Genomic DNA, 20,456 nt, shown 5'->3' with positions numbered 1-20,456 from the left:
CACTGCCCAGCCTCTAGTCTTACACTTAATTTGACTGTTTATTAGCAACTTCCCATTAGTTACCTTTTTTCCAACTCTAAGATAATTTTCTCTTTTATCTTTTTCCCCTATATTTCCATTTTCCAAGGCAATGACATAACTCTTTCTTGTTAATTGTTTTAATCTTTTTCCCCTATATTTCCATTTTCCAAGGCAATGACATAACTCTTTCTTGTTAATTGTTTTTTGTAATTGTAGTAAACAATTTCTTTTAATTAATCATGTTTCCACTTCTAATCACTCACAATTAAGTAACAATTTAATATATTAATATATGGCTTTCTAGCCTTGATAATAACATAACAAAAAATAACAATTTAATATATTAATATAATTAACAATTTAATATATTAATATATGGCTTTCTAGCCTTGATAATAACATAACAAAAAATAAATGCAGCGAAACATAAACCAAATTAATAACCACAATAAATCCTTTCAAGATGGCAAACCACAATTTCCTGCCTTACACGGACTAGTTGTTTGCAACAGCTCAATAAATCCTTTCAAGATGGCAAACTACAATTTCCTGCCTTACACGGACTAGTTGTTTGCAACAGCTCTTGCTCTATTATTGGAAAAAGCTTGTTCTACAAGAACAAATTGTATTTATTTCTCCCGTGAATAATCGAAGAAGATGTGGGAATTATTTCGTTGCATTTACATTTATGCGTGTGATTATATTAAAGAGTTTTCCCAAAAACCATCATTATAATGGAGTTGGAATGTAAGTTTCAATGTAAATGTAGAAATTATTATTTTAATAAAATTTGGTGGGTTATAATTTAAATGAGATGGGACGGAAAATTCAAAATTATAATTTTTTTATTATTTTGTTATGATTTTTTTTCGAAAAATAATTTGTATAATTATTAAATATAATTTATAATATATAATATTTAGTTGCAGAATAATATTAATAAAATTAAAATATAAATTAGAGATGATTTAAAAATAAAAAATGGTGATCGAATTAATATGAGTCTTTAGAAATTAAAAAATTCAAAAGCCACATCTTTCCGTTGTAATCAGATTTACCTAAAATGAAAATTTCCCTTATCAAATTAAACTGATATACATAGAATATTTTTTTTTAGAAATAAAATTATTGAAATAATTTGCCAATATAATACATGATATGTGGATATATCTCACATATATATTATTAGCAATAATTTTTTTTGAAAATTACTTTCTATTTAAAATGATAAATAATTAAATTAATTAATATTACAATTATTATTAATTATATTTTCACTAATGATTAATTTTATGATAATATTATCATATTAAATTTTATTAATTAGATTAATAAATAATGTCTTAACAATATAAAGAGATAAGGGAAGCAAACTAATTTTTTTCGAGATTTTAACATTACTCTAACTCACATACTTACCGAATGAAGAAATTCCATTTTGTATAAGAATGTAGTGTACCGGCGAGTTGTCTCACTCCGGCCCACTTATTGGTTCTGGTAAAAAAGTGTACGATTGCCTTGGAAATTAGATTGTTCCTGAAATGGGTCGTCAACAACCAATGATTGCACCTGTTTTTGTGTATAAATAACACAGATTCCTTAAAACCAACAATGTTACATCGTCTACCATTGCTTGGGAAATTAGATTGTTCCTGAAAATGGCTTTTCAACCACCATTCTAATACATGGCTATTAGCTTTTATTGTGTCTTTTGTTATTAGTTTTTAGCGTGTCTTTTGTTTTTTACCAAAAATTTATGTCACATTCATAGTTTAATATTGAGAAATATTTTCATGACTTTTATTTTTTTCTCCATATTTAAATTTAAGATGATCTATTATTATATTAAAAACATATTTCAATAATATTTAATTATAAGAAATTATATACATTAATATAAAATAAAACACATATATATATTAAAGTGTATATAAGTTAATATAAACTATATTAGTTAATAGAATTTTTTAATTTTCGGTCATGGCATTTAACGTGTTTAATTAGTTGTTTTATTTTTGTTATGAAATTTTTATAGTTATTGTTTTCTAGTTTAATTAAGCTATATTTAAGCTAAACTGCAATTACTAACTAAATTCATGAGACTAATCATAATTCTACAACTTAAACATTTAAATGTATTCATGAATAGTCATGCTAATGCAAATGGCTCTCATGATAGCTTTTTGCTGCTTTATAAAAAAACCTACTAATGCAAAGTAAAAAACTAATTATCTTTGGTGAGACTTTTTAAAAGTTTCTTGAAATTAATTGTTATAAGAATCTTTTATAATTTAAGACACATTTCAAATTGTTTAGTGTTTAGTGAGACTTTTTTAAAGTTTTTTGAAATTAATCGTTATGAGAACGCTTTGTTGATTTAAGCCCCATTTGAAATTGGTTGGAAAAGATAACTTCTAATTATGGGAACAACCGGATGAATTAATACATATGTTATGCGTTAAGACGGCAAAATATTTAACGGTTTTCAATTTACCAAAATCAAAATTCAGAGCGAAACCAATTCAGAAATACCAATTTCGTAAATTCTTGAAAACAGATGCTTTTACAGGAGGAGGGAATGTTTATCTGATTTAAAAAAGAAAATAATTACTGCAAAAGGCGAGGTGCTTTTTGGCTCCCGTGGAGGGCGGCATTTCCAAGACAACATGGTAAATAAAAACAAACAAAATTTTGCCATTTGGAAGTCCCATTGTATTCAGATTGATACAGCGTTTTTCCACCCTGAGACGACAGAAAAGCTTGTTCTTTGGTGTTCTTTGGTACCTTTCATTCAAGCGCGGACCATAGTGTAATATTTATTATTATGAAACGTGTTTGATTGACTAAGCATTAAATGCACATTCAGCTGGAGTCGTAGAAAACCTTCCGGACGTATCGTGACAGTAATCATAAGTCATGTAATTTTTGCGAACCCAATCAAGTTTCCCCAGCTGAGATTCATCTAGGCTTTGAAATTCCGGCTGTTCCCACCAATTGTTGGCACATGGAAGAGATGAATTAGATGACGCGCTGCATCCATTCACTTCAAATGATTGGTAAGAGGCCACAAACGGAGCTTTACTCCAATCTATTTTAACTCTTCCTCCATCAGTGGCCCAGTTTTCTCCGTTCCAAAGGCTGGCGAGAATCCTCATGGGTCGACTATTCGGATATGGGATACCCGCAGTTTCTTCATTGTTCTTGAACACCCTGATGGGGATAGAATCAACCCAAAATCTGCTCACAATATGCAAAATATACATATATTACAATACAAACAAAGACTATAAATAAATTCATGTCTGTTTCCGTTATAAGGAATAAGCACATACACGATTTGATTGTGGTTCCAAAGAATTGAATAGTTATGGAAGCCGGCCGTGGCCACAGATTCAATCTTTGTTCTCGATTCCCAACGCCATTCGCAAAGACGTTGGTTTGTAGAGTGTACGGATTTCCCGGCAGATTCCCCAGAAATTCGTAGTCAAGTTCATCGTGCGAAGCCGCGTCGGACGACATCTGAATGAAAAATACCAACATTAGTTTTAATTATCTATGTCGGAAATTGGGTTCAAGTAGTGTAAATTGATAATGAATCTTCATTCTTGTGTCAAAATAGCTACTTACATAATAGGAAGTGACTGTTCCTGCCGAGTTTCCAGACACCAGCTTAATGCTCATGCTCAAGCTGCCGAAGAGGTATTCGTTTTTGGACTGAAAACCAGAACCTGATGAACAAGTAAAATTATTATTACAATTCTCAGATTCAATACATTTACGTCCATAACAAGGAAATATTGTACCTGAGGCTTTATCCATAGTTGTTGGGTATTTTTTAATGGGAAAAATACCAAAAACCTAATAAACAAACACACAGAGACAATGCTCTGTTTCTTTTGCTCCAAGATCTTTTGTGCACACAGAAGACTTAAAAGAAATTTCACTTAGAGACAGAGTATTTCAACACCATTAAAGCATTCTATTCATTAAAACCTGATGCAAAGATTTACCACTGTAAAATCCCTTTTTATATTCACTGGTGTCAAAAACAACTTACTGCTGTAATAAAAAGATTTACATAAGTTTACTGCTGTGAAAAGAAATTTACACAGAGTTACAAAAATCGCTCCACCATTTCCTTTCTGCACTGCTGTGCAAAACCACACATGGTTTTTGCTATTCCAAAAATTACATCACCTGGTTCTTCTCATTTTACACACTGCTGTGTGATTTTCTTTTTCTGCTCCATCATTCTTTTTCACTGCTGTGAAGAATAATATTTTTGTTCCTCCCGTGTGCAATACATAACATTTTTTTTAAAAGTCAAAACAAAAAAAACATTAAACTTATTACATACGATTTCCTATTTAATACATGCCGTATATAAATATATATAAAAACATATATTATAACATGCCCATGCTCATATTAAAAGAGCCTCACCAAAATCTTGTACCAATCATTAAATTCTTTTACCTACGGCGGTCAACCATAAACCTTTTACTCCACGCAAAACATTGAATTGATGTGGGTTCGTATGCAGCTCCAGGTGATCAACGGCGGAGAACACGGGAGCAAATCCAACGGTGGAGAACAATATCGGAAGACCAACAAGTGCTGAAAGTTAACCTCCGAGATTCTTACGTTGCGTTACGTCAGGGGTCAACCACGCGTCAGCTCCATATTTTCTCGGAGCTCCTTCCCGGATTATTCCTTCGTCGGCAAATAGCTCCGAGAAAATCCGGTGAACGGTTTGTGGCTTGGTTCACGGTTTTTCTTGGTCTGCGTTGAAATTAGATTTCAACACTCCCCTTTAATTTCAACAGCTGGGCATTCAGTCATACCCAGACACTTTCTCAAAAATTCAAAGCTCTTCTGATCAAGTGGCTTTGTCAAGATGTCTGCTACCTGTTCTTGAGTCCTGCAATGTTCTAGGACAATTTCTCCATTGTTCACCAATTCTCTGATGTAGTGAAACCTGGTATCAATGTGTTTCGTTCTCTTATGAAACACTGAATTCTTTGACAATGCAATAGCTGAGCTATTGTCACAAAAGATCACTGTCGCTTTTGCCTGCTCTTGGCCTAAGCTTCTCAACATTCTTCTCATCCACACTGCTTGACATGCTGCTGCTGTAGCTGCCACATATTCAGCCTCTGCTGTAGACAATGCTACAATGGACTGCTTCTTAGAAGCCCATGAAATGACTCCTGAACCCATATGAAAAACATAACCGGAAGTGCTCTTCCGATCATCTACACTTCCAGCCCAATCGCTGTCTGTGTATCCAACCAAATCTGAATGTTCTGAGGCATGATATAAAATTCCAAACATTTTGGTACCTTTGACATACCTCAAAATTCTCTTTGCTGCCTGCCAATGTGCCTCCTTCGGCCTCTCCATGAACCTGGAAATTAAACTAACAGCATACATTAAATCAGGCCTAGTAGCTGTTAAGTACATGAGGCTGCCTACAATACTCTTGTACAAACTAGGATCAAAATCCTTGCTGCTGTCCTCTCTGCTGAGTTTTAATCCCATTACTGTGGGAGTGATGGCTGCCTTGCATTCTTGCATGTTAAATCTGTCCAAAACTTGATTTACATATCTTGCTTGAGATATAAAAATTCCTTTTTCATTTTGATCTACTTCTATGCCTAAGAAGTATCTCAAGAAACCCATGTCAGTCATTTCAAATTCATCCTTCATGACTGATTTAAAATTTTTAATGAGCTGATCATCATTACCTGTGAAAATAACATCATCAACATATAAGACCACAATCAAAATCTTACCATCCTTTTCTTTGATGTAGACTGTGGGTTCTCCTTCACATTTGTCAAATTCATTATCCAATAGATATGAATCTATCCTGCTGTACCATGCTCTTGGCGCTTGCTTCAGCCCATAAAGAGCTTTCTTCAATTTGCACACTTTGTGCTCTTCACCTTTCTTCTCATATCCAAGAGGTTGTTCCACATAGACCTCTTCCATTAACACTCCATTTAGGAATGCTGACTTCACGTCCATTTGGTAGACTTTCCATTTGTTTTGTGCTGCCATGGACAGCACTGCTCTCACGGTTTCCATTCTTGCAACCGGGGCGAAAGTCTCCTCATAATCTCTCCCATACTGCTGCTTGTAGCCTTTGACAACCAGCCTTGCCTTGTGCCTTTCAATCTTGCCTTCAGCATTGCTCTTGGTCTTGTAGACCCATTTCACACCAATGACTTCTTTGCCTTCTGGTAACTCAACCAAATCCCATGTTTTGTTTCTCTCTATGGCATTCATCTCCTCATCCATAGCTTCTATCCATTTCCTATCTTTAATTGCTTCTTCAAAATGAATAGGATCATCAACATGACAATACAAGGCAAATAAGGAATTCATTCCTTCTTCATAAATTTCACTTAGATTTCTAAACTTCTTACCTCGTTCACTTGGTGTGCAAGTGCTTGAAGATGCACTTGAATTTCCTCCTTGTGGTGTGCTTGGAGAAGCACTCTCATTGATCCTCAATGGTGTACCTTGCTGTCCTTGTGTTGGCGCTGTTGTTTGGGGATTCATTTCAGCCACCTCCTCTTCATCTTCATCATAAGACAAACAGTTCTTGACATTGACTGTTTTCTCTATGCTTCCATCCCAAGCTTCCTCTTCAATGAATTGAACATCCCTGCTGACAAAGAACTTCTTGGTAGATGGAATGTACAGCCTGTAGGCTTTGGATTCATCACTGTATCCAATGAAGATGCATTTCTCCCCTTTGCTGTCCAACTTCCTCCTTAGCTGATCTGGAATGTGTGCATAGGCCACACACCCAAAAACTCTCATGTGGGTGACTCCTTGCTTTCTCCCACTCCATGCCTCTTCTGGCACTTTGTTCATGACTGCTTTTGTAGGACACCTGTTCAATATATAAACTGCACAATGTACAGCTTCAGCCCAATACTCATTTGGCAAATGCTTTGCCTTCAACATGCTCCTTGCCATCTCCATGATGGTTCTGTTCTTCCTTTCAGCAACTCCATTTTGCTGTGGAGTGTACCTTGCTGTAAACTGTTTATGTATTCCATTTTCTCTACAAAATCTTAGGAATTCCTTGGAGATATATTCACCTCCTCTATCAGTTCTCAAAACTTTAATGTGCAGCCCGCTTTGGTTTTCAACAAATGCTTTGAAGTTTTGGAATTTCTCAAACACTTCACTTTTGTTTTTAAGGAAATATATCCAAGTCTTTCTTGTAAAATCATCAATAAATGTCAAGAAATATAGGCTGCCTGCTAATGATGGAGCTTGCATTGGTCCACACAAATCTGAGTGGATAATCTCTAAGGGTGTCTTTGCCCTTATACTCTTCCCTGATGGAAAACTTTCTCTATGTTGTTTTCCCAAAATGCAGCCTTCACATAGGCTGTCCGGTTTCTCTATCAATGGTAATCCTCTTACCATTCCTTTCCTACTCAACAAATTCAGACCTCCAAAATTTAGATGCCCGAATCTCAAGTGCCATAACCAGTTCTCATCCTTTGGCACACTTTGGAAGGCCTCTTCGGTGACTGCTGCCATTTCCCTTTTGTTCTTCATGTCTGCCCTGATCCGGAGAGGGAACATCCTGTTCCTTGTCATCTTCACTTCAGCAATGCATCTTTTGCTGGGTGGTATATCCATGATGGTGCACACATCATTTTTAAAGAAAACATTGTACCCCTTATGGACAAGCTGTCCAATACTCAAGAGATTACATCTCATTCCGGGGACATAGTATACATCTGCTATGGTTTTCCTTTCTCCTTGCTTTGAAAGTATTTTTATTTCTCCTCTTCCCATAACAGACACTTTACTATCAGTTCCTAGTGTGACTTCTGATTTCACATTTTTATCTAGGGCAGAAAAGAAGGCTATGTTTCCGGTCATATGATTGCTGCAACCTGAGTCTAAAAACCATATGTCCTCACTATGTGTTTCAGCCATGTTACAAGCTAACAGGACATTTTCTTGACTGCTGTTTTCTCTTGTAACATTTGCATTTTGTCTGTTGTTCATATCATGCTGTTTCTTTCTACAATCACTTGCATAATGTCCATACTTTTTGCAATAATAGCATTGAACATTAGATTTATCATACCTTTGTCCTTGAGCATGATGTTGTCCTCCTTGTTGGCTGCTGCCTTGGCCTTGGTTCTGATTTGGATTGTTGCATCTTCCTTGTGCATTTGATGAGCTGTTCCTTCCACCTCTGTTCTGGCTTCTGCCTCTTCCTCTTTTGTTTCCTCTGCCTTGACCTCTGCCTCTTCCAAAGGACATCTGGGTCTTGAAGGCTTGCTCAAGAGATGAGTTTTCATTCCTACTCAACCTCTGCTCATGTGTTATCAGTGATGCATGCAGCTCATCAACTGAATAGCTTGAGAGATCCTTTGTCTCTTCAATGGTGGTGACTATGGCATCAAACCTTGAGGGCAAGACCCTCAATATTTTCTCCACAATTCTTCTATCATCAATGGTTTCTCCATGAGTTCTCATTTGTGTGATTACACCAATCACATGAGTGAAGAATGAGTCAATGTTATCTGACTCCTTCATGCACAGATTCTCAAAGTCCTTTCTCAGCAATTGTAGTTTTGCTGTCTTCACTCTCTCCATGCCTTGATAGGCTGTCTTGAGGGTTTGCCATGCTTCATTGGCTGTCTTAGCTGCTGCTAACCTTGGAAACATACTCTGGTCTACTGCTAGATACAACAACACACGGGCTTTTGAGTCCTTCTTCCTATTGTTCTTCAGCAGATCCTTCTCTCCTTGAGTTAATGCATTGAACTCAGTTTCATCTGCTGGTTCTTCAAAGCCTTCTTCAACTATTTCCCATAAATCTTGGGAAGCAAGCAGAGCTGTCATAGTTATTGACCAGTAGTCATAGTTCTTCCCATTAAACTGTGGGAGCTGGGTGTTAAACAAACCCATACCAGTGCTTGTGCTAGCCATTCCTTGTATTCTGATTTATGTCTCTAAATCCTTGACTGTGTGTTTAAAACAGCTGACTGTTTCTTCAGCAACACAAAAAAAACTTTTGAAATACCTGAATCCTTTGATGTCTGAGTCTTCTGTCTGCCTGAGAAGTTTTGCTGCTGCAACAACCTTCTCCCTTCAGCTTCTTTGTCTCCTTCAAAGAGTCTAAGCCTGCTCTGATACCACTGTTGGGTATTTTTTAATGGGAAAAATACCAAAAACCTAATAAACAAACACACAGAGACAATGCTCTGTTTCTTTTGCTCCAAGATCTTTTGTGCACACAGAAGACTTAAAAGAAATTTCACTGAGAGACAGAGTATTTCAACACCATTAAAGCATTCTATTCATTAAAACCTGATGCAAAGATTTACCACTGTAAAATCCCTTTTTATATTCACTGGTGTCAAAAACAACTTACTGCTGTAATAAAAAGATTTACATAAGTTTACTGCTGTGAAAAGAAATTTACACAGAGTTACAAAAATCGCTCCACCATTTCCTTTCTGCACTGCTGTGCAAAACCACACATGGTTTTTGCTATTCCAAAAATTACATCACCTGGTTCTTCTCATTTTACACACTGCTGTGTGATTTTCTTTTTCTGCTCCATCATTCTTTTTCACTGCTGTGAAGAATAATATTTTTGTTCCTCCCGTGTGCAATACATAACATTTTTTTTAAAAGTCAAAACAAAAAAAACATTAAACTTATTACATACGATTTCCTATTTAATACATGCCGTATATAAATATATATAAAAACATATATTATAACATGCCCATGCTCATATTAAAAGAGCCTCACCAAAATCTTGTACCAATCATTAAATTCTTTTACCTACGGCGGTCAACCATAAACCTTTTACTCCACGCAAAACATTGAATTGATGTGGGTTCGTATGCAGCTCCAGGTGATCAACGGCGGAGAACACGGGAGCAAATCCAACGGTGGAGAACAATATCGGAAGACCAACAAGTGCTGAAAGTTAACCTCCGAGATTCTTACGTTGCGTTACGTCAGGGGTCAACCACGCGTCAGCTCCATATTTTCTCGGAGCTCCTTCCCGGATTATTCCTTCGTCGGCAAATAGCTCCGAGAAAATCCGGTGAACGGTTTGTGGCTTGGTTCACGGTTTTTCTTGGTCTGCGTTGAAATTAGATTTCAACAATAGTGAGCTGCGCCGTTTGGCCATTATTCAACAATTGAACGGTTCCCCATGAAATATCGAAATTGTCGCCGAAGCTGGAGGATTCTGCGGAGGATAGAATCAGAATCAGAATCAGCACTGAACTTATGTATACTATTTCTCGCCAATTGATTCCAAATCCTAAAAGCTTTGCGCGGCGCTTCATTGCTGATGATGATATTAAAAGGCTGGATTGTCGAAGTTACTTGCTTTTTTCGCAATAGGGTACTGCACATCTGACAAACAACCTGACACGAGTGAATCCCGTTCCCTCTAAATATATGATGCAAAAATGTAACTTGGAGTCCTTGAACAAGCCCTCATTATCAATACGAGAGAAGAATAATCAAAATGAATGACATCATAGAGCAGATGGCTTTCACGTTGTTATCTGAATGAGTACTCCATGCTGGATTCCGTTAATTCTATGATTGTTCAATTGATACGCAAAAGCTTTGTAAGCTTTGTTAGTTAACCGTAACTTTGTAACCTTTGTTAGTTAACCGTAACTTTGTGAAAAAATCAAAAGATCTTGTTCACGTTGAGAGCGGATGACATTTCTAATAAACTGATCAAAGTATTCTCGAAATAGAAATTTTCATTGAACCTTCGGCTGGCACCGAACTTACAAAAACTTTTAATGAATTCCAACTCAATAATTATGAAGCTATGAATTTGATAGTCCATCAAATGTGGCTCTCAACAGATTTGATTGGACGCCTACTGTGCATTATAATACCATTAATAAGCCATTTGATCGAATTTGAAGGCTGTCCCAGATGTAAATTTTCTATTGGTCGTAGAGAATCGATGTTAATCCTTTTCAGATGCGTGCAAGACTTAAACATGCTAAATTTTTTAGAGTGATCTGTCTTCTAGAGCTGGCAAACAAACACATAACAATTTTGTTTGTAAGAGGGTTCTGATTATTATTTGGGTGAAATATTGGACTAATTTGAAATTATTTCATATTATCTTGAAATATTGTATTAAGTTTAAATGATTTCTGATTAGCGTGAAAATTTGCACTAACTTGAAATTATTTCCGATTAGCGTGAAATGTGGGATTAACTCGAAATTATTCCGGAGGAGTATCTGTTCGTTATTTTCAAATGCGTGCATGACTGAAGCATGCCAAACTTTTTGAGGGACATTTGCGTTCTAGACCTGGCAAACACTTGGGTTGGGTCTCCCATTATGATTTTGCTTGAAGTCTTGGCTTAACTTGAAATTATTTCTAGGAATGAGCTACCTCGTTATTTCCTGGGAACCCATATGGATTATCATCTCACTGGGACAGAGGCGTGCACATAATGATGAAGAAGATGTTTATTACACCGAAGTTTCGGTGTATTTTAAGGGGGAGTTGCTCGGGGAGTTTCGTCGTCTGTCCGAAGCCTATGGGCATATGCCACTTCCTCGCACTTTATTGTCTGCGCGCCCGACAGCGGGCCCCACAATCTGCCTCTGACTCGGCGCCCATTTGCCCCGCTGTTGTCGTATTCCTTTTTAATTTTCTATTGGTCGAATTGATTCGAAAACCGAACACTCTTCGCTGTAAACACCGCCGTCTCAAAATAGTTTCAGCAGAGTTGCCGACTTGCCATTGTGAAGGTGATAAGAAAGCGAGAAGATTTTAAGGCTGACTCATCTTGTAGTAATAGTGTAATTTCAGCGATAATTATATATAAATATTTAGCCAAATCAATTTCAGCATTTATTAATTTTAAAGATGTTCTGCATGAACTGAACTGGGAATTTATATTTCGAAGCAGAAAAAAAGATGGTATCCACGAGGGAAGAGATATTTCGAAGCTATAATATATATATATTAAAAATTATGTTTTAAAGGTTTTTTTTATGTTATTAGATATTTAGTTAGAATACGGATAATGATTTGATTATTAAATTTACAAAAGTATATATATTTATTTTTTTTGGTTTTGAATCTGTAATTTATTTAAATAAATTACATACTCTTGTTTATATATATATATTAAAATTTATTTTTTATAAATATTAATTCTTATTTTTTTAAAATTAAATATTAACTTTAATAATAAATTAATTATATCTATATATATTAAAATTAAACCTTCACATTCCCATCAACCTCCCCATTCTTAAACCATGCAAAGAGATTACCATTCTACTCCTATTTCTTAAATATCAAAAATAAAAAATTAATAAAAACTATAATGAGAAGACAATAAATAAAACACACTACAAAATTATATCACTCATTGCATAAACTTAACAACAACCAATATAATTGATTATGCGTCCTTCACTGAGCATTGACTTCCCAGGCTCTATTTTGAGCATCTAGAAATAAATACAAAAAAGGCAGCTAAGTGGCTTTCCTCGAATTGAAAAATGGGAAAGGATCAAGCAAGAGCATGGAGATCTCATAAGAGCATAAAACTATCCAATGGAAATGAAACATGGCTCGAGGTAAAATCAATTGTCGTTGGAAAGTTAGGTCGTGTCTAATCTTGAGACATTAACTATGTAAATAACTCTATTAAAAAATATATATATTTTTTAATTGAGATATTAGTTGTAATGGTTAAAGTGGAGGATGATATTGGTTGATCAAAGTGGAAATATTTTCCGTAAATTTACATTTTTACAATTTCGTTTTTTATATATTTTTAATACTTAGATTTAACTGGCTAGAAAGTCTCAATCTAACAATATGTTGAGAAATATTTTATTTAGATAATTAATATTTTATTTTTTATTTATTTTAAATATTATAAATTATAATAACCTCTCAACATATTTTATTTAGATAATTAATATTTTATTTTTATTTATTTTAAATATTATAAATTATAATAACCTATATAAATTTATTATTATTAAATACTGGTTTAACTTAAAAAAACATAGAAAATTATATAAATAAAAATAATATATATAAAATAAATTTTTTTTATATAGTTTGATTTTTTTCATTTATTTTATTTATAATTTAATATTTTATTTATTAAAAAGAAGTAAATGTAAATTTATTAGAACGAAAAAAATTATATAAATAAAAATAATATATATAAAATAATATTTTTTTTTATATAGTTTGATTTTTTTCATTTATTTTATTTATAATTTAATATTTTATTTATTAAAAAGAAGTAAATGTAAATTTATTAGAACGAAAAAAATTATAAAAATTAATTGAATTATAAATTTATTTTAAATTATTATTATTATTATTATTAAAAAAAACTAATATATAAATTAATACATTAAAAAAAACATATAAGCAACACTATTTTTTATAATGAAGATTAACTTTTATTTTTACAATGGATATTCTTAACCACTTTGAAAATAAATCTCAACCTTTGATTTGTGTATACTATTAAAAATAATATAGGTTAAATCCCTACCATCCAAATTATAAATAAAATTTTGGAAGCCCTAGTTTAAAATAAACATGTCTATCTACATAAATTTTATGTGGATATTCTATAGATTTTAAATAGCATTAAATAACTACAATACATCTATTTCTTATTGATAATTAAATTTAAATTCTAGAATTCATATTTCAAAATATACCAGAGGTAATAATTGATTTATTTTCCCCGGATGCGGGTGTCTCAGCCAGTTCGTTAATGCGATGGGACAGGAGTGGGGCGAGAAGGGACGCCACCTGCCTGCCCTGTACAACAAAGATTATAGCCAGTCGACGGATGAACCTCGGCATTTGGGTATCGCAGCGTTTAATGGCTTCACCGCAGGTGACTCTGATACTCCCAGCCTGTCCTCCGATATGTTTTTCACCTCCGCACGCTCTGGACTGCACTGGACCTCGGCTCTCTTGAATGCCATAGTAATGGCGGGTGCAATTCGAGGCAGGACTGAGGGTGATAAATCTAGGCTCAGCCATGGGATCGCTCTGGAGCCTCTGTTGTTTTGTTGGCCTGGTTATGGCCTGTATGATGCTGGCTCTAGCGGTTTGAAAGGGGCGACTAAGCTGGGTTTTTGCTTTGGTAGTCCTGCGGAGCTGACTCCGTCAGTTCCCTGGGTTCTCTCTAAGGCATCAGGCCCTCGTTTGGATGATCGTTTGAATTTCCCGTGTTCTGCTTCTGTGGTTGCTCGGTCTTGTTCTCACAGCGCCACTGCTACTTTCAATATGCCCTGTCTCCACCATAGATTGAGATGTCGTAGGGACACCCCTCGGCGGGTGCCCGCCCTCTCCAGCGATTTCATAACAGGCCATTACCCTCGCACTCGTAGTGGGAGAGGGCGTCTTCATCTGCCCAACCATTACCCTGAGCCTCGTCCTCCAGACTCCACGTCCTCTCCCACATTCGGCTCTGCGATTTTCACCTTCAATTGCTCCCTGAATCGTCCCAGGATTACTGCTCATGTTTCGGTGTTCTTTCACGAGGAAGCCCAGGAGGTGGGAGAGTCTAGCTCTCATCAGGAGGGCCCTGGTTCGGTCTCTGCGCCGAATCCGCATTCTGTGCAGGCTCCGGAGGTTCTAGCTGCTCGTGCACGGGACCTGCTTGACTTTGGCTAGTGTAGAATCATGGAAGAGCCTCCAGATGCTTAGTTCATTCTCTGCTGCCTTTGTTTCAGGTCATGCTGCCCATAATAGAGGGCAAATTTTTGTTACCGCTGATAAGTGGGTTCTTCTCTACAAACTATGGTTCAAAATGCAAGTTTTTTTGGAATCTCTGTAAGCTTTGTAATGTCAAGAAGGTCATCACTTGTTCCCCTGCGTGGGATTGGATTACAGGGTCTCGTCTAAGTTCTATGTCTTGGGCAGTTTTTCTATTTCTATCCGCCTCTCCTTCTGGGCAGTGGTTTTAGACTTCGGTCAAGATGTAATTTTACCGCTTTATTGTGAATAGAGTAGTTTTATTTAGAAGAAAAAAAAATTGATTTATTTTTATAATTTATGGAACACATATATATAATTGATTTGATTTTAATCATTTTTATTAAAAAAAGTTAATATGTGATAGTTATGAAGATTTTGTTAGTTGAATTCCAATGTAAATGCAAGAGGAAACAATTGGATTGATATTGAATGTTATGAGTATCATAAAAGTGTAAAGTACAACAAAATGTAAAATACAAAATAAAAGAAAGTCAAAGTTCAACATGGTAAACAAATTGTTCCACACTACATTTGGTAGTTAAACAAGTTTGCAATATATTTCATATGTTATAACTAGCATTTCCACCAGATGTTGCAAAGGAAAGGCCGTAAGGCATAAATTCAAGAAGCATTGTGACCTATAAAGAATCATTGAAGATGAAAGTTAGTAGGTGAAGGGTAAAGAGCTAGTACCCAATGCTCATTTCATTAAATAGGTCTTGTTCTTTTTGAAATATTTTGGCTATGACATCTGGCCAAAAAAAACTTCTCATTTTTAGCAGGCTATGGAATGACTTCAACTAGAAGGAGACAATATTGGATACTATTGCAGGTATTGAGGAGCAGAATGTTGTCCTCGTTAGTAAGATGAATAAGGGAAACAAAAAAAGAGGAACTACTAAGGGTTAAAAAGGGAAGAAAGAGAAGCCAAGTTCTTGCCACATTCCAGAGTTTAATATTGAGAAATATTTTTTTGTTTTTGTAATTATTATTTAATTCTATTTATTTGTAATGTAATTTGTTGACATGTTATTATGGGTTGTTTAGTAACTTCCATTTCTATTAGTTACTACTTTTATGTTTTTAGTTTTATTTCCTTTTTATATAACTTTTTGATTTTGACTTTCTTCTTTTTTTCTATTATTCCATCTTCATGACTTTTATTTTTTTCTCCATATTTAAATTTAAGATGATCTATTATTATATTAAAAACTTATTTCAATAATATTTAATTATAAGAAATTATATACAGTGTTTAATTAGTTGTTTTATTTTTGTTATGAAATTTTTATAGTTATTGTTTTCTAGTTTAATTAAGCTATATTTAAGCTAAATTCCAATTACAAGCTACCATATAGCCCTAGTTAAATTCATGAGACTAATCATAATTCTACAAGTTAAACATATTGCTACTTTAAATGTATTCATGAATAGTCATGCTAATGCAAATGGCTCTCATGATAGTTTTTGTTGCTTTAAAAAAAAAGTAACATACTAATGCAAAGTAAAAAAATTAATTGTCTTTAGTGAAACTTTTTAAAAAAAAATTGAAATTAATCGTGTGAAAACCCTGGATGATTTAAGACACTTTTGAAATTGTTTAGTGAGACTTTTTTAAAGTTAATCGTTATGAGAACCCTTTGATGATTTAAGACACATCTAAAATTGGTTGGAAAAGATAACTTCTCATTATGGGAACCACCGGATGAATTAATACATATGTTATGCGTTAAGACGGCAAAATATTTAAAGGTTTTCAATTTCTGTTTAAAGCGAAAAAAGAACCAAAACCAAAATTCAGAGCGAAACCAATTCAGAAATACCAATTTCGTAAATTCTTGAAAACAGATGCTTTTACCGGAGGATGGAATGTGTATTTGATTTAAAAAAGAAAATAATTACTGCAAAAGGCGAGGTGCTTCTATTGGCTCCCGTGGGGGCGGCATTTCCAAGATAACATGGTAAATAAAAACAAACAAAATTTTGCCATTTGGAAGTCCCATTGTATTCAGATTGGTACAGCGTTTTTCCACCCTGAGACGACAGAAAAACTTGTTCTTTGGTACCCTTCATTCAACCGCGGACCATAGTGTAATATTTATTATTATGAAACGTGTTTGATAGATTAAGCATTAAATGCAAATTCAGCTGGAGTCGTAGAAAACCTTCCCGACGTATCGTGACAGTAATCGTAAGTGATGTAATTTTTGCGAACCCAATCAAGGATACCCGCAGTTTCTTCATTGTTCTTGAATACCCTGATAGGGATAGAATCAACCCAAAATCTGCTCACAATATGCAAAATATACATATATTACAGTACAAACAAAGACTAGAAATAAATTCATGATCTGTTTCAGCTATAAGGAATAAGCACATACACGATTTGATTGTGGTTCCAAAGAATTGAATAGTTATGGAAGTCCGCCGTGGTGGGATCAAACCACAGATTCAATCTTTGTTCTCTATTCCCAACGCCATTCGCAAAGACGTTGGTTTGTAGAGTGTACGGCTTTCCCGGCAGATTTCCCAGAAATTCGTAGTCAAGTTCATCGTGCGAAGCCGCGTCGGACGACATCTGAATGGAAAATACCAACATTAATATATTGAAGTTTTAATTATCTATGTCGGAAATTGGGTTCAAGTACTGTAAATTGATAATGAATCTTCATTCTTGCGTAAAAATAGCTACTTACATAATACGAAGTGACTGTTCCTGCCGAGTTTCCAGACACCAGCTTAATACTCATGCTCAAGCTGCCGAAGAGGTATTCGTTTTTGGACTGAAAACCAGAACCTGATGAACAAGTAAAATTATTATTACAATTCTCAGCATTCAATACATTTATGTCCATAAAAAGGAAATAGTGTACCTGAGGCTTTATCCATAGTGAGCTGCGCCGTTTGGCCATTATTCAACAATTGAACGGTTCCCCATGAAATATCGAAATTGTCGCCGAAGCTGGAGGATTCTACGGACGATAGAATCAGAATCAGCACTGAACTTATATGTACTATTTCTCGCCAATTGATTCCAAATCCTAAAAGCTTTGCGCAGCGCTTCATTGCTGATGATGATATTAAAAGGCTGGATGGCCGAAGTTACTTGCTTTTTTCGCAATAGGGTACTGCACATCTGACAAATAACCTGACACGGGTGAATCGCGTGCCCTCTAAATCATAGTTTACCGAATTCGAATACGATACGATACGATAAAAATTCGGATAAGGAATTTTTAATTCGGAAAAAATTCTAAAGTATATATCTTAAACATTTAAATTTAAATAATTTTTAATAATTTTAATTAATATAAACAATTTTAAAATCACTATTTATTTAATAAAATCACAACCACACTTGTCTTATTTCTAAAATCTCTCTTTTCAAAATTCAAAATTCAAAATTCCTTTTTACTTTCAAATCTAATCTAAAATCTTTTTATAATTAATATTTATTTAAAAATTAAATATTCAAAACTCAAAACTATCTCTTAAATTTCAAATTTCATCTAAAATCTTTTATAATTAATAGATATTTATAAATTAAATATTCAAAATTTATTTTTATAATATTTAAAAAATCGATTAATTATTATAAAATTATTCTTCAATTAATTATTTCTTTCCTTGTTCTGTTTTCTATTATTTCTTTACTTGTTATCTCAGCTTTTTAAACTCTATTAGATAACACTGAAACTTAAAACTAAGAAATTTTCTCACTTTGGCGACTTTTCTATTTCTTACATGTGACCCTACCATTATATTTTCAAGATTTTACTCAAATTATTTATTTCCTTGTTTTCTCAGCTTTTTAATCTCTTTGAAACCACACTAAATTTTAAAACTCAGCTTTTTAATCTCTTTGAAACCACACTAAATTTTAAAACTCAGAATTTTTCTCAATCCGACAACCTTTCTATTTCTTACATGAGATTCAGCACTATCTATTTTGTACTCAGGAATCATTGCACTTACTATTCTCAGACATAAATTAATAAATCCATGCCATAAACTAAGTGAACCAAATATAAGCGAAGCTACATGAACCGAATCGAATTTTGACCGAATTATTCGATGAACGAATCGAATTCCCGAATTTCCGTATTTTTTTGTCTGATACGGACGAGAATTTGGTAGCTATGCTCTAAATATATGATGCATAAATGTAACCTGGAGTCCTTGAACAGCCCTCATTATCAATACGAGAGAAGAATAATCAAAATGAATGACGTCATAGAGCAGATGGCTTTCACGTTGTTATCTAAATGAGTACTTCATGCTGATTCCGTTAATTCTATGATTGTTCAAATGATACGCAAAAGCTTTGTAAGCTTTGTTAGTTAACCGTAACTTTGTGAAAAAATCAAAAGATCTTGTTCACATTGAGAGCGGATGACATTCCTAATAAACTGATCAAAGTATTCTCCAATTAGAAGATTTCATTGACCCTTCGGTTGGCACCGAACTCACAAAAACTTTTAATGAACTTCAAGTCAATAATTATGAAGCTATGAGTTTGATAGTCCATCAAATGTGGCTCTCAACAGATTTGATTGGACGCCTACTGTGCATTATAATACCATTAATAAGCCAATTGATCGAATTTGAAGGCTGTTCCAGATGTAAATTTTCTATTGGTCGTAGAGAATCGATGTTAATCCTTTTCAGATGCGTGCAAGACTTAAACATGCTAAATTTTTTAGAGTGATCCGTCTTCTAGAGCTGGCAAACAAACACATAATAATTTTGTTTGTAAGAGGCTTCTGATTATTATTTGGGTGAAATATTGGATTAATTTGAAATTATTTCATATTATCTTGAAATATTGTATTAAGTTTAAATGATTTTTGATTAGCGCGAAAATTTGGACTAACTTGAAATTATTTCCGATTAGCGTGAAATGTGGGATTAACTCGAAATTATTACGGAGGAGTATCTGTTCGTTATTTTCAAATGCGTGCATGACTGAAGCATGCCAAACTTTTTGAGGGAGATTTGCGTTCTAGAGCTGGCAAACACTGAGATGGGTCTCGCATTATGATTTTCTTGAAGTCTTGGGTTAACTTGAAATTATTTGTAGGAATGAGCTACCTCGCTATTTCCTGGGAACCCATATGGATTATCATCTCACGGGGACAGAGGCGTGCACATAATGATGAAGAAGATGTTTATTACACCGAAGTTTCGGTGTATTTTAAGGGGGAGTTGCTCGGAGGAGTTTCGTCGTCTGTCCGAAGCCTATGGGCATATGCCACTTCCTCGCACTTTATTGTCTGCGCGCCCGACAGCGGGCCCCACAATCTGCCTCCGACTCGGCGCCCATTTGCCCCGCTGGTGTCGTATTCCTTTTTTATTTTCTATTGGTCGAATTGATTCGAAAACCGAACATTCTTCGCTGTAAACACCGCCGTCTCAAATAGTTTCAGCAGAGTTGCCGACTTGCCATTGTGAAGGTGATAAGAAAGCAAGAAGATTTTAAGGCTGACTCATCTTGTAGTAATAGTGTAATTTCAGCGATAATTATATATAAATATTTAGCCAAATCAATTTCAGCATCTATTAATTTTAAAGATGTTATGCATGAACTGAACTGGGAATTTATATTTCGAAGCAGAAAAATATACAACC

The 20,456-nt window shown here is 34.5% G+C and overlaps 1 protein-coding gene across 1 annotated transcript; it reads right to left on the bottom strand.

The window, feature by feature from the left end:
* Nucleotides 1-2,864: 2,864 nt before the first annotated feature.
* Nucleotides 2,865-17,894, bottom strand: LOC149247290 (putative xyloglucan endotransglucosylase/hydrolase protein 5). The gene is made up of 4 exons (XM_089443788.1): nucleotides 17,702-17,894; nucleotides 17,525-17,625; nucleotides 17,210-17,406; nucleotides 2,865-3,258 (listed from the first exon to the last, which is right to left on the bottom strand). Exons 1-4 carry the CDS (start codon nucleotides 17,892-17,894, stop codon nucleotides 2,865-2,867), a joined length of 885 nt encoding a protein of 294 aa, XP_089299914.1.
* Between the last annotated feature and the right edge of the window lie 2,562 nt (nucleotides 17,895-20,456).

Source organism: Pinus tabuliformis, chromosome 7, assembly GCF_031772625.1.
Source record: "Pinus tabuliformis cultivar Carrire ecotype Pingquan chromosome 7, CPIR1, whole genome shotgun sequence".
Taxonomy (NCBI): domain Eukaryota; kingdom Viridiplantae; phylum Streptophyta; class Pinopsida; order Pinales; family Pinaceae; genus Pinus; species Pinus tabuliformis.
The sequence above is the reverse complement of the archived record's forward strand: the minus strand, read 5'-3'. Positions and strand labels throughout refer to the sequence as shown.

What these genes read in the sequence shown, in the direction of transcription:
- LOC149247290 (XM_089443788.1), bottom strand. Translation starts at nt 17,894, where the DNA reads ATGAAGCGCTGCGCAAAGCTTTTAGGATTTGGAATCAATTGGCGAGAA. An exon ending in CACTATGGATAAAGCCTCAG is followed by an intron (nt 17,626 to 17,701) that starts GTACACTATTTC and finishes CTTGTTCATCAG; the next exon opens with GTTCTGGTTTTCAGTCCAAA. An exon ending in GAACAGTCACTTCGTATTAT is followed by an intron (nt 17,407 to 17,524) that starts GTAAGTAGCTAT and finishes TTTTCCATTCAG; the next exon opens with ATGTCGTCCGACGCGGCTTC.